The 16,031-nt window shown below is 30.8% G+C and overlaps 1 protein-coding gene across 3 annotated transcripts; it reads right to left on the minus strand.

The window, feature by feature from the left end:
- Positions 1-140: 140 nt before the first annotated feature.
- Positions 141-15,299, minus strand: LOC145943059 (uncharacterized). Of its 3 annotated transcripts, none has more exons than XM_083050305.1 (4): positions 15,103-15,299; positions 6,455-6,705; positions 1,923-2,164; positions 141-1,571 (listed from the first exon to the last, which is right to left on the minus strand). In XM_083050305.1, the coding sequence occupies exons 2-4, from the start codon at positions 6,701-6,703 to the stop codon at positions 1,568-1,570; spliced, it is 495 nt and encodes a 164-aa protein (XP_082906431.1). In that variant the 5' UTR covers positions 6,704-6,705; positions 15,103-15,299; the 3' UTR covers positions 141-1,567. The 3 variants fall into 3 exon arrangements, with proteins under 3 accessions (XP_082906431.1, XP_082906430.1, XP_082906432.1); XM_083050304.1 differs by lacking the exon at positions 15,103-15,299 and adding an exon at positions 8,727-9,768; XM_083050306.1 differs by lacking the exon at positions 15,103-15,299 and adding an exon at positions 8,713-9,765.
- Between the last annotated feature and the right edge of the window lie 732 nt (positions 15,300-16,031).

Raw genomic sequence — 16,031 nt, forward strand, 5'->3', positions numbered from 1 at the left:
ATACACTTTATAAAAATACATACTTTACGTTTACATTATCAAAGTATGTAAGATATTAAATAATGAGTAGTTTTCCTTGTACGATCTGAGATTCAATAGAAAAAAATCGTAAAAGGAGGAGATGAGATAGAAAAGATTCATATAGAAAAATCTCATATTCTGTATTTGCATTTTTTTTGTTATAAAAAAGTCTTATTTTATAATACAAGCATCGCGCCATTATATTCGACAGTGTTGTTTACCATATTATCTATACATACATATATAATATTATATCACAATAAAATGGACGTGCGAATGGCTTTCGCATGAGTGTACTGTGCACGCATGTGCGTATTTAAAGAAATAGATACTGAGACGATATGGCAGAAGATCATTCTTCAGTGATTTGTCTTCATCATCGTAAGATGCGATCGTTTTTGAATACGCGTCGCATTTATAGCATTTATAACAGACAAGAGTGTGAAAATTTATCGGAGCTTTTCTTTCCATTCATCTTATATAAAAATAGATTTAATAATTGAGCTGTTTATTCCGAAAATGACACGAATTAAATTTTTTTGAACCTAATAAATTTTAACACTGCAGGCATAAATCGATGCGATTTATTTTAGCGGCATTTTATATATATTGTTTTCCAATAACAATCATCGCAGAAATTAAAACTATATATTTTATAAGTTGCATGGTTGCTCCGTAAATTAACTTTAAGAGTCCGCCATTTCTGTAGATTAGCTCGACATCAATCATACAGTCCGCGATTCAAATCATTAAATTAAATGAACAGCGGACCGCGAGCTGAACAAATCGTTCGAGTGTCAAAAGTCGTTACTTTATTGTCGCTCTTAAAAAACGGCCAAGTGCGGTCGATAGAAACCGCGCGGACACTATGATATGATTCACTGAGGAATATTCTCGTCGAGATAGTCATTGAATTATGTTGAAAATAAAAAAAGTATGATATATATACAATATATAAACCTACCTTTACTTTTGCAATTGTGTATTGTGTGCCAGTACGTCATCGTGTACCATATCACCTATTTCCACTTTCTCCATTTTATACTATGAGAGATCAACAAATGAAAAAGTGATGATCGGATTTGATGATCGCAATCCTTTAGGCCGTATCGAGTGAATTCAGATATCGTCATGATCAATGAGGTTTGTTTAATGATTTCGTTTCTTTCTAAATCATAACGTAGTTGTAAAGGAAGAATTAATCGTCTTGAATGACGTTGGTGCCAACAACGTTCCACAGTTGTCAAATAATTTATAATCCAAGTAATTAACATCTAAGATGCAAGGAGATCCTCATTCGATTCTTGCTTGTGAAAATGTCGAACAATTTTCGAATGGTTCGAATCCCCATTTTTCTCTGGCAAGATTGCATTCTGCACAGCTACGTATACGTTCACGCATTTCGCAATAACGAAAACAAACAACGAAATTATCGTACGATTGTATTGTTTGCAATCTGCAACTTGATCGTTTTTCGCAACTGACGTCGGTTCTCACGTCGTAAACCTTCGTATTTATTGGTCTCTCTATTCCTAGCGTTACAATCTCACCTGGAACAGAGAAAGATCGATTCGAAAAGTTTTTTTTTAAGGACTTTTTAAAGGACTTTACGGAACGTGTTATAAGTATTGGATAAATAATATTATATTTTATTAACAAAATTATTAAAACCAAGTATAGTTAGTATTGTAGTCATAAAATAAAATATTAATGCATCAATATCTTGAAACAAGGACATACAAGGATATACATATTTGATTCTATGTAATTTGAAAAAAAAGAAAATGTGTTTTGTACGTAAATATATGTTACAGAGATATCGGACAGCTATTTTTCTGCTACAAGGCGATATTGATTATTCATGTTCCGAGATATTAATGCAGCATTACGAATGGTCTTACCTTGCGTACGGCGGTGGCGGTGTTAACGTAGGAGAAACGATACTGATGGTTGTCGGGATGATTTGTGCTGAGGATAACGGCGGTGTGCTACCATTGCTCAACCTGACTAATTGACTAGGATTTAGCTTGATGGCATCATCGTAACTCGGTGGTGCGTCCGTCACCGCCTCGTAATCTGGCGGCTTCTGTCTCGAGACGCTCGAAGGTTCCTCGATGGAAATCACGTGGATAGGATCATCGATCTTTAAGAGAGAGAGAGAAAGAGAAGATCAATTAAATTAATTTCGAAAGATTTTATAATATTTGAGTATATAATTTTGCAGGTTCGCATGGAAAACGTTGCTACTTATATCTGCAGATTTTCGTGATAGTTTATTAGTCAATTTCAAGAATCAGTTTTTTGACATTATTTAATTCTGATCGCTCGCTACTTAATCTAAGAAATCATGTTTCACTAACTGGCTTCAAAAATTTTGGAGAGATTGTTAGCTTTTTAAAGATTAATGAGATATTGCGTCCTGCAATTTATGATCTTACGATGCCTTATGACTTGTATTTTGCAACTTAACTTAACTAAGGAAATTTTATAAAGTTTTGCAACTAAAATGCAAACGTTTCTGCAAATTTGTCATTGTATTTTTAGAATTTGTGATACATCACTTCTCAGCTTTGAAGATTCAAGAAAAGAGTATTTAACTCTCAAGACTTCTCACAATTACATAAGTTAACAATGTTGGGAATTCCAAAGCCTTATTCATAACTTCAATTAAAATCCGTTACAATTGAAAACACGCAAAAAGAAAAAAAATAACATTGCACAGTTCATTGTGGAAATATATCGTCGTCGGAGTCTATTTAAAGTATCCAGATCGACGTACCGGCCCCGCACAGTTTCCGCGATATTCTACGTACCACGTTATAAGGATATTCACCCGGAAGTGCACATCGCGCTATATTCGTCGTAGGTCGTCTATAGATATCTACCTACGTATTCCCAGCTACTCTTCGGAAACATTGTGGCTTGAATGTAAGTCGCGAAAGGGCGCGCGCAAGATACATATAGGGTGACGTACGAATGCGCGGTCGACAAAAATAACTCTGGCTATTTGCGGCGATAAAGAAAGTCTCGCTGGAAAATTGCATAATGAGCTTAAGTGGAAACGCGAGGTGAACGACTGTGACCCCGAGAGTAGTTCCGGCTCCACGAAATTTCGCTAAAGCAGCAGTTTCCATTATTTATCGCCGAACAGTAAGCGCGAGCATGACCTCGAAGATTCGAAGAATCAACACTGATCACACTCTGCTTCTGTTTAATCAGACATATCGAATAACATGAAAATAACATTCTTCATTGGTACATATCGCTTCGTATATCGTTTTCGTCACGATAAATGGATTGCAAGAATAATGTGATACCAAATATAATGAGATCATCGCATCGCATATGTCACGTAAAATTTAAAAAGTATATGTTAATTTTCGATGTAACATAATATTTGTCAGATAATAATTAACTGATCTGCAATTAAACTATATTAAGTATTAATGAATCTTGAATTGATAACTTTTAAGTTTAAGCGAAGAATTTCTCAGAGACATACGTGACCATTAAAAAAATGTGTAAATACGCTGAAACTACATTGTCACGTATGTCATGGATAACATGTCAATGTCTTTATCAAATTTATTCGAAACACTTCCCAAATTTCATATCCATCGACTTCCTTCTCCAGAAATGATTTGATGATAAATCACTATCTAAAGGTTATCGCGCTTCAACGAGAAAATAAATAAATTAATTGATTCAATTGTCTGAGAATGACGCTTGCAGTTCTTGATTTGAGAAACTCTACTTTTTAAAAATAGACAGCATTGCGTGATAACACAGTGTAGTGGACATAACAGTGTATATAATACACGATATCTTCGCACATACATGACACACATACATAATAAAATATGTCATGCGTTTCTTTACAAATGAGAAATAAACGTGTATATATAGATATTTAATCAACTATTAATTAACAATATGAAGACGGCAAACAATACTTTTTAGGATTCAAAATATTGTTATCTTGCAAACTTATTTCACGCTGTCTATTTAAGAACTAATATTAAAATTGTAAGACAGGTATAGCCAAGGATAAATAATGATGAAAATAGTTCAACACATGCTTCCGGGTAAATATCCTTACAACAGCAATCGACATTAAAGATTGCCACGGCTTCTTTCACGTCAAACCAACCTACACTATATCTTTTTTGCATAAATAGAGTATCTCGACTGGAGTATCGAACTGAATATTCTTTCAATAAAAATATTTTTTGACTAATTTAGAGTCATTTTTTTCTTAATGTATGATATTCTTAAATATCAAGGCATCAATAATTTTCAAGTTGTTGAGAAAAGACTTTTATGATAAACTAAACTCTCTGCGCAATCCAATCGATTTTTTACTTTCTCAGATAGAGAGTTTACTCTAACCAAATTTTAATTTAAAACTTTATTACAATATAGAATGTAAAAAAATAGAATAGTTGCAACCAAATTATTTTCTTCGATTTTTTAAGGAAAAATCGACTTGAAATTATAATCGAAAAATTTTACTAAAGCAACATCTAATTTAAGAATGTTCTATACATAATGTAACGAAACATAACGAATAGACAGACATATGAAAATGTACATCGTTTATTTTACATGGAGAACATTTGCCGACAATTTCTATGAAGAAAAATGCTTTAGGGATTTAAAATAGCACGGACTAGAAAGGTAAGCAAGTGGAAAAAGAGAAACTGATGCATTGCACACACGTAAAGCGGAAAAGAAGGTTAAAAATATTAACGATATATTAAAGTTCTTTTTAAACCCGTTATATGATCATTAATTATTGTCAATATTGTGGACATCAAATATTAACGTCTATGTAAAATTCGCGCGTCAATCGACTGACAGAAAAACTCCATACTCGTAGCATGTTAAAATTATTTCTAATAATAGTAATGCCGATCCTATGCTAAGATATTATAGGCTGATTGCGCAATAGTATGAATCATCCAAACCGACAGTATTTATTAGTCTAACAATAATACTAACTTACAAAGAGAGTATGTTTCTGCTTCGAGGAAAGGAGAAGTTATCTGTGAAGGTATTCGTAATATTTCTGTCATTCGAAACTGAAAGGAGGAAATTATAGTGATATGATGCAATCATGACTTCGCACCATTTTATAGATGACGTGACAGTAATCTCGCGATGAGGATTTTTGCTTGCTTGACATTTTTATGATATTCGCAAACATTAGACGCATTTTGCTGGCGAAGAAACGCACGACGAACACAAGGCGTGTTTATCATATACGATGATGATTTATGAATCTGCACCATGATATATTATCTGATATGTATGAAAATATATTCTCTTTATCTTCCTTCTCGTATCTCGTGTTTTATTCGAAAAGAAAAAGTATAAGCTATACGCATACATACACACATCGCGGACAAGGTATATTATTAAGCTTCTTCTTATTCTGTCCACCGCCGCTAGTAATTGCGGTTTATACTGCTAGGCTAGGGTATATCTATAGATATAATACGCGTTCTTTTATAGTCTATAATAGGGGGTTGACCCGGATCGATCTAAAAACGTTTTAGACCGATCCCCGGGGCCTTCAACCGCGCGGACGACCTGCATCTTTTCGAATCGCTAAAGAGACTTCGTAAAATCAATATTTACCGTCACTTCTAATATCAGTATTATTATATTTAAATATCTAACATAAAATATTAATAAATATAAATGTGTGGAACGTATTGGTAGGTAAGTTGATAACTTATTAAAACGAAATATTACTTGAATTTATAGGAAAAATTTGATAAAATATAAATGAGAAATATAAATATCTTTTGCGTACAAAAGTAAGTTATTTTTTGAAACTTTTAAAGATAAATATTTTTATTTTGACATCTAATTTAATCTTTTTTTTATACGAATAAAATATAACGATAAAAAATAAAAAATAATACTAATATAATTAGTTAAAAATTGCTTATATTCTTTGACATGACTCTAGAATGCAATTTAACTTAAAAAGGGATTTAAATATTTGAAATAAGAGATTTATTTTTATAAGCTGAACAACTAAAGCAGTAAAAAACAACGCAAGAACACTTTTTAAGTCATTGATTTCAATGATAATTCCATTCAGAATTACACCACTCTAAATTACTTTGACATCAGAGAATATGAAAAAAGAAAAAAACTAATAACATAATCACTTAAGCACGTGAATGTGAAATTTGACGTAGTAAAAATAACTAATGAAGGCTTGTAGAAAGAAAGATTAATAGTCTGAAAACCGACAAAAAAAATAATAAATTTGCGGTGTGTGTGAGTCACTCACCAGATTCGATTCTTTACTGAGATAATTTTCTTTTGAACGCGATCCAAGTCAAGCGCGAATTTCGCTCGGACGTGGACGAATAAATTCGATATCTCTCCATAGATAGACAATATGAAAGTTATCTACCTGTGCCGTGATCGGATGGTTTGTATGTTGCGTGTGCGTGCTCGTCCTAGTTGGCGGTGCGTGTAGCCAACAACACATGGCAGCGCAAATGAGGAGAGCCCCGGCAACTATGCAGGCGACACCGACGTAACGCACCGGTTCGACATAGTTCTCCGCCAAACCCAACCAGTTTATGAGAGCTCCGACGCACAGAAGGACCATACCGTATCGGTACGGACGCTGCGATCTCCGAGATTCCTCCAAAGACATAGCTAAAAAGCATAGAATTTATTACATATACATATAGATAAAAAGATTCTTTCAAACACGATATTTCGCAAGGATTTCTTGTAAAAAAGGAATAAATATTATTAATATATTATTTTTTCTATTGATTGGGCATCGTTATAAGTGGTCCACAATAGACAAAGAAATGCCGCTATCTATCACTTGATTCGAAGATAGTGACATTTATGAATATGAATGGGATGGTTTCATTTAATATTGAATGATGTTAGTATAACAGCTGTGTCGAATGCTGGTAGCCTACAAATCTAATAGTGCCTAGGTAATATTTAATCGAAAGTGCGTTTCATTGTTCTATACTATGTAGAAAAACTTAAGTTACAAGTAAAATATATAATTATCACACAATTATTAAAATATAATTATCCGAGTAGTGCAAACTTTTATTATAAGATTTTTAATTCTAATGGTAGAGCACAGTAGAACGGTCGATTTTACTCAAACCGATTCCATGATACACAAACAGATCTCTTCTAATATCCTTCATTCGATGATCTATATAAAGTTCAAGATTAAGTTATCATTTCTAGTCGAGTATTAAGCTCTCGAATCCATCGTGATATATTTCAAAAGCCTGACATGTCTGTTAGAGAGAAAGAGAGAGATTATCGAAAATTTGTATTGATTGATAGTTCAACGGCGATCGATGTTTTTGGCGGAATAATTTCTACTTGAAAGACGTATGCATATTTCTCTGAAAGATGGGTCAACCGTGTCACGTTGAGTTTTATTGATGTAAATTGCAACTTTATTAAGCGGCGTTTGTGCTCACAATATTGACGAAAGCAGAAAACGTTTGTTGCGAGCATCTTGATAAAAGACACGCCACTTTCCGAAGTAGGCTATTCGTATAAAACTCCATTACTCATTCGGCTTTGTGGATATCAGAAAGAGTGGCAACTATAACGTCAAGAATTAGGTGAACGATAAATAATGTCTTGGAGTAAAATTAGTAACATCGGGCACATTCCGATATATTTTTGTCTTATGGACATTTACTGTTTCATTACTATATTCCGATGTGTAATATACACAGTAAAGGCATTGTAAGTTGGGACTGTTAAATATAAAAGACATAAGAAATGTACGTTTATATCTTTAAACTTTAGTAAATTTATATTACTTGGCATGAAGTATAAATAAAGTTAAAATCTCTTTCTAAAAGTAAAACATATAATTAAAATGAGAATTTTATTTAAAAAACGAGAGCACTCGTCACACGATATTTAGCAATCCCAGAACTGTAGTAAGATTAATTCAGTGTTGAAAATTGCTGTTACATATCGACACTCGCACATAATGTCACGAAAATGTATCCAAATGCATAAATAATAATCGTCGACATATAATTCTACTCGAATTCTCATCGCCAAATTAATAAGTTATTCAGGAACTTAATTCATCAGCTGTGCTTATCATTCTTACATAATTCATCGGTTGAGAGACTATAAATATTCTTCGATTATCCACAAAGTAGGCTACATGCGAACGATTATAACGCGCAGATAAGCTGTGTCGGCATTAGTACAAAACGATCGATATTCGTCATATTTATTGTATGTTATTTTAGCAACAAACATTATTTAATTATTAAAAGCATCATTTTACTTATACGCTGCAAAAATGAAATATGAAAGCCTATTTCTGACATGCTCTGAAAAATAACATGATTACCGTAGATATTACATTAATATAATTATTGCGGACTAATTTCACCTTAATGCAATTACATCTACATTAAAGTCAATATCGTTAATATTAATGTCGTTAAAATTATACTTATTTAAAATAGATAATGCAATTTTGAAGCTATCTGATTACATGCGGATTAATTAATTCAATGCTATCTCAATCGAATAATTTAATTTAATGTGATTCAAAATATTGTTTCTTTTAGAAATGTTTGTTCTTTCTGCCATGCGTCAAAAGCTTCTAGTCTTAAAAATTAAGCAAGTTTAATTAATATAACATACTGTAATTAGTTTACCAATGGATTCATCCATGCTGTCAGTTATGAGAAATAATATGCCAACACAATGTCTTTCGGCTAGCAAATTTTCTTGGCGACTAACATATCGCGCTACAGACCGCCGTATATAAAGCGACACGACATATAATAGAGAGAGAGATCGTTCAATTTCGAGCCGAGACGTACGATTATACGATCTGTTTTTGAGCATGTCATTGAAATCGTAAAGATAAAGTCTTATTTTCGAAACGTTATCATCTCTGATCAGGAGCGAGCTTGCCTTTAAACACGTGCGAAGACGCCGTAAAATTGTTTCAACGCGGTGATACACGTTTAAATGCGTTATGTGTACAACGAAGATATACGCATCAGTCAGACTCCGTATGCGTGCACAAACCGACGCAATGACGCGGTCGCGAAATTAATTCCAATTTACATATATACTCGAAGCGACATCCAAGGACGTGACTTGTACTACGAACCTCCTCAAATGGCTAGACTACGCTCAATGAAGTGCAGGATATTGCTTAAACACAGCTTGTGCTGATGTAGATATATGCCATATCTTGTTTCTGCTAAGAACAGATTGTATTAGCACAGGTAATGTTGCACTACTTTAAGAAAAGATTTCAGAATCATCCAGTATCACAAGAAAATTAAAATCAAAAGTGAATGAAAACTGCGAATTATAATGAAGAAAGAGAGAAGAAGTACAATTAAATTTTAATTAAGGTAAAATAGATTTTTTGTATTAACTGAAGAATCTTGTAGATGGTAGGACTGTATAATCAGGCAACTTTGATCCTTGTGGCTTTAACTTTGTTGCAAAAGCAAAAAAATGTTACATACATATGAGTGTTGTTGACAATTTTTTGCTTCTTGCTACTATCGATTTTTAACCGCATAATATATGTAGTTATAGAGATAATAGTTATAGAGTATGCAAAGTATTTCAAGGCTATTGGGATATGCTTTAACGACGCACACTAGGTAATAAAACTAAGACTCTATCGCTGCATTATATAATAAATGTTATAACAAAACTTTAAAAAATGTGAAACCACTTTAACAATTAAAAGCAATTAACACAAGTGTATAAGCAGATAACAAAATATATTTCGAATATTTTATATTTGAGGCTTATAATTACTATAATGATAATTGCTGATTTAATATAAAAAGCATACAAAATTAAGTGAATTGATTAAAAAATTGCCTAGAAAGTTTCATTAAGGTATATTCGAAATTTGAAAATTCTGTACAATCTATTTCATGTATTGCCTTGACTGCAATATTACTTTATCATACAACAAACTTATCATAATTCATTGTCAATTTACTATGGCCACGAAAATTGAATTAAAAAATGATAATATATCACTAAAGAAATAAATATCATTAGCGGCTGGATGCCTATCTTTTATCAATATTTAATTTTACTAATTATAAATTCTATCTTTCAATTTTTTTTCGTCACACACATACTGTCTTATAATATTATATTATTATGATATTCTAAACAGTATTAATTATATATATTATAAGATCTGTTAGAAATAATTATATTTCTCTAACAGATCTTAATCATTTTCTTTACTTAAGACGTATATCTATGTATGTTTACATATATCGCAGAAATATGTGGTAGATATCGTGGTAAAAATCGACATGGAACGGTCAGACAGATTTTTTACGATATACGTATTATGATATCTCTATCTCGCTTGTATATGTAATACAGTTGCTTCGTTATTTTTGGAGTAAACCGGTTGGTGACTTTGAAGCAGGAAAAACGACTAATCGAACGGTTAGCTTGCGCGCGTGCATATTATATATTTCAATCAGAATCATCAAATATATAAAAAGATTGTAGATTTTAAAAATATTATAAGTATTGCGGCTTAATGAATTTTGCTTAACTTCTTGATTGTTATTTATATTACTTGTTTATATTATCTTTGCTATAAAACTGTTATTTTTTTAAATTTTAATTTGACAATTATTATATATTGTATTTTAAGAGAAAAATTTCGAACGTGATATTGGATTTAAGTACAAATTGTATAAATTTTTATCAATTATATTTTCCATTATGCGATATCTAAATTCGGTATCATAATAAATAAATTACTGCGAAAATATTGTTGGAATACATTAATATTAATCAATTTTTATCGCGCTCGGTTTTCTAAGTATTACATATTCAATTCAAGAATAGATTCAACGCTGATGCGGCCAAAGTTCTCTGACAATGCGCGATTTTGACACTTCATTTCCTTAGTTCTTTGCTTAGCAATCATAAAAGCGGCAATCGTAGATAATGATAACCAAAAGAGAAGATAGCAAATAATGTTATTGCAGTTACCAGCAAGTGGCTGCAGATTTGCATTGGCGTAGCGCTTCATGCAAAATTATTATCTCAAATACGATAATCAAGTGTTATCCCACGATTTACAATACATAAAAATAAAAATTAATGAATGAAAGCCGAATGCAGCGTATAAAAATGGGAATGCAAACCTTAAAAAGATCAAAATGTCAGAAAGCATTAGAAAAAATGTGATAACATTGTTTATACTCTTGTATTAACTCATTTAGACTTGATTTTTGTTGATACTTACATATATTTGTAAGTAATAATTAATTTTACGTAAAATTTGACAAAATATACATGAAACTCAATAAACGATAGCATTTATATTCAACAAATCAGAAAATATAAGTATACTATTATTAGTATTTTATTATATCTATATCAGATCTGAAAAGGTTAAACATAAGTAGTTCTTTTTTTGCTGCTGATTTATTATCTCTTCTTAAATATCTCTATTCTTAAACACAGAAGAAGAAAAGTACTTTGTCATTAAGATTACATCTCTCGTTCGTTCACATCACGAGGCACAAAATGCATACAATTCAGAGTAACGTTAATAGATATGACGAATATCAAACACGCATGATAACACACGTGTATTTAATTATTTATAGCGTGCAATTATACCATATGGAAATATCTTGCTGATAACAACAAGAATTAGTTCTTTTATATCCTACAATCTACAATAATAATAATCAAAAATTTGTTATTTGATGATAAAAATATGATTAAATTCGAAATAAATACAATAAAATAAAAAAGTTGAAGAACGATAATATATACATAGTAAGGTAGCTTTATGTATATATTATTAAAACTACATTATTAATCACCAATAAATAATTAGTAAATAATATTTGCATTATTAACGTCGATCAATTTAAATTAATACGGCAGTAACTATTGCTGCTTAGCCAAATTAGGCAAATTATTGTACTTAAAAATAAATATATTGGGTTGATTCATAAATAAGTTCCGTTTTATTTAATAAATTTAATTTTAATATTTAAAGTTATTTTTCAATAAATTTTAATCTGTTACATATATATTCTCCTTTATTAGGTACAACTTGTTCCCATTTAGACGGTAATTTGTTAATTTCTTCCTCGAGGAATTTTGAAAGTTTTGATGTAAAAAAGTTTTTTACAAATTCATCTGTTCTCGGCATCATTATGAAAATATTTTCCATTTAATGAATTTTGGAGTGACCTAATGATGGGAATTTGATAGGGCAAGATTCGGAGAATAAAGAGAATGAAATAGAACTGACCACAAAAGCTTCAGAAAACTTCTTTTCTCTGATTATTTGTAGCCGTATGTTTTTGAGCGTTGTAACAAAATCACATTTTTGCGAATTAGGACGCTTGTTTTTGCATTTTTTTTTGGTACTCATTAATTGCTACACATATACATCTGCTGTGATTATTTCGTTTTGATTATAAAGACATGATTTCTCAGAAGAAATGATTCAATAATTATCTACAGCAAAACTTATTTACGAATCAACGCAATATTTATATAACTAAATAAAAAAAATTAACTAGATAATAAAAATATTCACTGATATACTCTGCATTTTTTTTCGTATGGAAGAAGTCAACGTACAGTCATAGCTGGTAGGTACATACTTCCCGGTAATAAATCGATCCACCTATGCTTTCGTGCATTTTACATTTTATCGAACGGTTTCCTAGACTGCGTTTGCGTGACGCCCGGATCTTTTCTATATTTACACGTGCGTATGTCACGTCTTGCATGTCGGTCCCCCATAAGCCGACCAGAAAGTCAACAGCGACTCTTGCATCACGGCTTGCCGACAGCATGGCAATGCAATTGTTACATGATTACCTGTCGCTTACATGGTTTGACCTTAACCCGGTTTCGCACTTTGCACACTTCGAATACGGTAGCAGTAGATAAGTAAATGGTAAATCGACTTTACGTTCACGAAGCTGTCGCATAAAGGCAGTTAAAATATCTGAATAATTTTATTTTTACTGTTGTTGACGTCTATATTTGCATACTTTCTTGTACGATTGATTCGAGACGCGAGTTACGTGGTTTTTGTTCCTATTTTTCTGCCCTTTAATATTATACGTATAAAAAAAGCAATTATATTTGTAATTCTTGCCATAAAATAGTAGTGTACGTTATAAGATTTGAAGAAATTAAAAACAAAAGAAAAAATATAATTGACATATTTCTGATATAATTTCGTTTCTTTGAAATTATTTATAAGCAATATAATGTATAATGAATATTTACTAAATTATTTTCTATTATATTTCTTGCATATTTTATATATATATCATTTCTATAATTTTTATAAGAAATCTATTAAAATAATGCAAATTCGATATTACGTAAATATTTTTATAAATTTTACATATACATTTTTAGATATATCTCTTTTGTTGCACAAACATATATTGCACTTATAAAAGTATATAAGAGTATATTTCATTCAAGGCATTAAAAAAAATCATTACGGACACATTTCTTTCGAGGCTCAAAATTATCTTTCGCGCTCAAATTATCATTTGGTAAGGAATTTTTTATCACGTTCCTACGATTATAACATTACACGAAAGCTGATCGCGACAGCAAAATTCAGCGAAGAGATGCATTAAAACACATTCATGATGAACTGCGTCACTGATACAGCGTCAGTTATCGCGCCTTCATAGACTCAACATAAATACTCGTGTCATAATTGTAAATCTTTTCATTTTCCTGCTAAATTATTCGTATTTTAAACTGAACTGCAGAGATAAAGAAGATAAAAATAATGAGAAAGATGATATTTAAAGATATGCACTTCTAAGAATCTATTTAGTTAAAACATAAATTTTGTTTGCACTTCTATACTATGCGACATGCGTGCACAAATTTATATTTAACTTGCATGAATAAAATTATCATGAATATTAAATAAGCATCCTAATAAATGCAGTTGCAAAAGAAATTTATAAATACATAGAAATGATATTAAAGTACTGCGATGTATATCAATGATGCTATTCAAAGATAAATTTAGTACTTAATCTTTCCAATTGATAGAAAACAGATACACCTGTGATGCGCAGATACATCTGTGCGCTTAAAAGGCACATATGTTTACAAAATTCACAAGTTATTACACTTGTAAAGCATAAATGATAAGAAGATCGCAAACATCTTCTTCATGAACGAATCCATTCTTTACATTTAAAAATATATCTGTTACTGTGTTCATATTGTAATAATGTCTGTCTATCAATGTTTTATAATAAATTGAGGATATCAGATATGTATTGATAAACATTTTCGCATGATTACTCAATTAGCAAGTTGAAGAACTCATTTAAATATCGGTCAATATCGGCATATTATATATTTCAAGCGGTTAATGAACATATTTAAATTTTTATCATAAAATATTTAGTATAAATTAATGTAATTAAAAGAATTGATAACATAAATTTAAAAAATTTTCCATGATATCCTATTATGGTAAACACGATATACTTTAATCTTATCGCTTAATGTTTATTTAATGATTGACAAAGATTATAAAACTTAAGTGTAATCTATTTTGTTCTGATAAATAATATATAATCTTTTAATGAGTATGCGTAAAGAAAGCATAATCTGAGAAAAAAAAGTAAAAAGAGAAAGTGAATGGCATTACGATAAGAACGGAAGTGAACTAGTTTTCTATGTGATTGCACCATAATATATTTTCTTTTATTACAGTTAAATTTTCGCTTTTTTTTTTTCATATAACTTTCTTAAAATCGTTAATAAATCGTTATTAAATTTTTAATAAACAATGTGTATGCGTATATGATATTATATCTTTCTAATAGAAGATATAAAATTATAATTATTTTTATAATCTTATCAACAGAAGAAATATACTGTTTCCGACAAGATTGACTAAATATAAATAATATGTATTGACACAGAAAGTATCACTATCCAGTGTTATTTGTTGTCGAGATCATTAAAATCGAGAAAAAAATTATTTTTTCTTACCTGATCTAATTTCCGTAGTGATATCAAGCTGTTCGATGCCGAAACTGTTGGCACGCACTAACCAAACTCACTGAATCCTTGATTGTTTGTTTGACCGGTTGCTCTTCTGTGCATCGAAAGGGCCCTTTATAGCTGCCCTAATGATGCAATAAGAGAGCGCAGCTCCCACGAAGAGGACTCGGCGCAGACTGACGCAGCGACCGTTCGCGCGGTCTGTCTGACCCACGTTGCCTGTTTCCACTATCGGAGTCAAGCGCATGCGCAGGTATACGACAGGTATACGTCGCATCATTGATATCAACATGGTTTACAGCAGTATTTTTCAAACATCCCGTATAAGATGAGTTGTTTTGCATTAGCAATGTTTATTTTGTTTTTAGGCATCTCAATAAATTTGTATCGTTTAAATATTTAAAATTGGTTCTTTCATTTCAGATGTATGCACATAATAATAAGGGAAGTGATAAATTTAATTAAATTAGATTTATAATGAATTTTATTAAATAATAATGTTATTTTATATGTAATATTATAAAAAATCTAAAAAATATAATACAAGATAATGCAAAAAAATAATTAAATAAAAGAAACAGTTTTATCAATATATTTGTTAGAATTAAAAGAATTTAAAAAATTATTTATTAAACACATACATATTTTTCATAAATCTTCTTTTATATTCCCTCTCTCAATAAAAGAAACATTAGCCAAATGGATTTTCGTATCAAAATGTATAATTATATCGTATATGTATATATACGTATATATATACGTTTATATACGATTTTCATATCAATACGTATAATTATATACGTGCACACACATCGGTACAAATATATATTTCTATAGTAGAATCATTTCATAGGGAAAATAATCTATCGCTATATTTTGAAATCAAGTTATATTTAATCAAAATGAGTTTCCTTATT

The sequence above is a fragment of the Prenolepis imparis genome, unplaced genomic scaffold (assembly GCF_030444845.1).
Source record: "Prenolepis imparis isolate NDT839.2.m4 unplaced genomic scaffold, iyPreImpa1.0 SCAF_11, whole genome shotgun sequence".
NCBI lineage: Eukaryota > Metazoa > Arthropoda > Insecta > Hymenoptera > Formicidae > Prenolepis > Prenolepis imparis.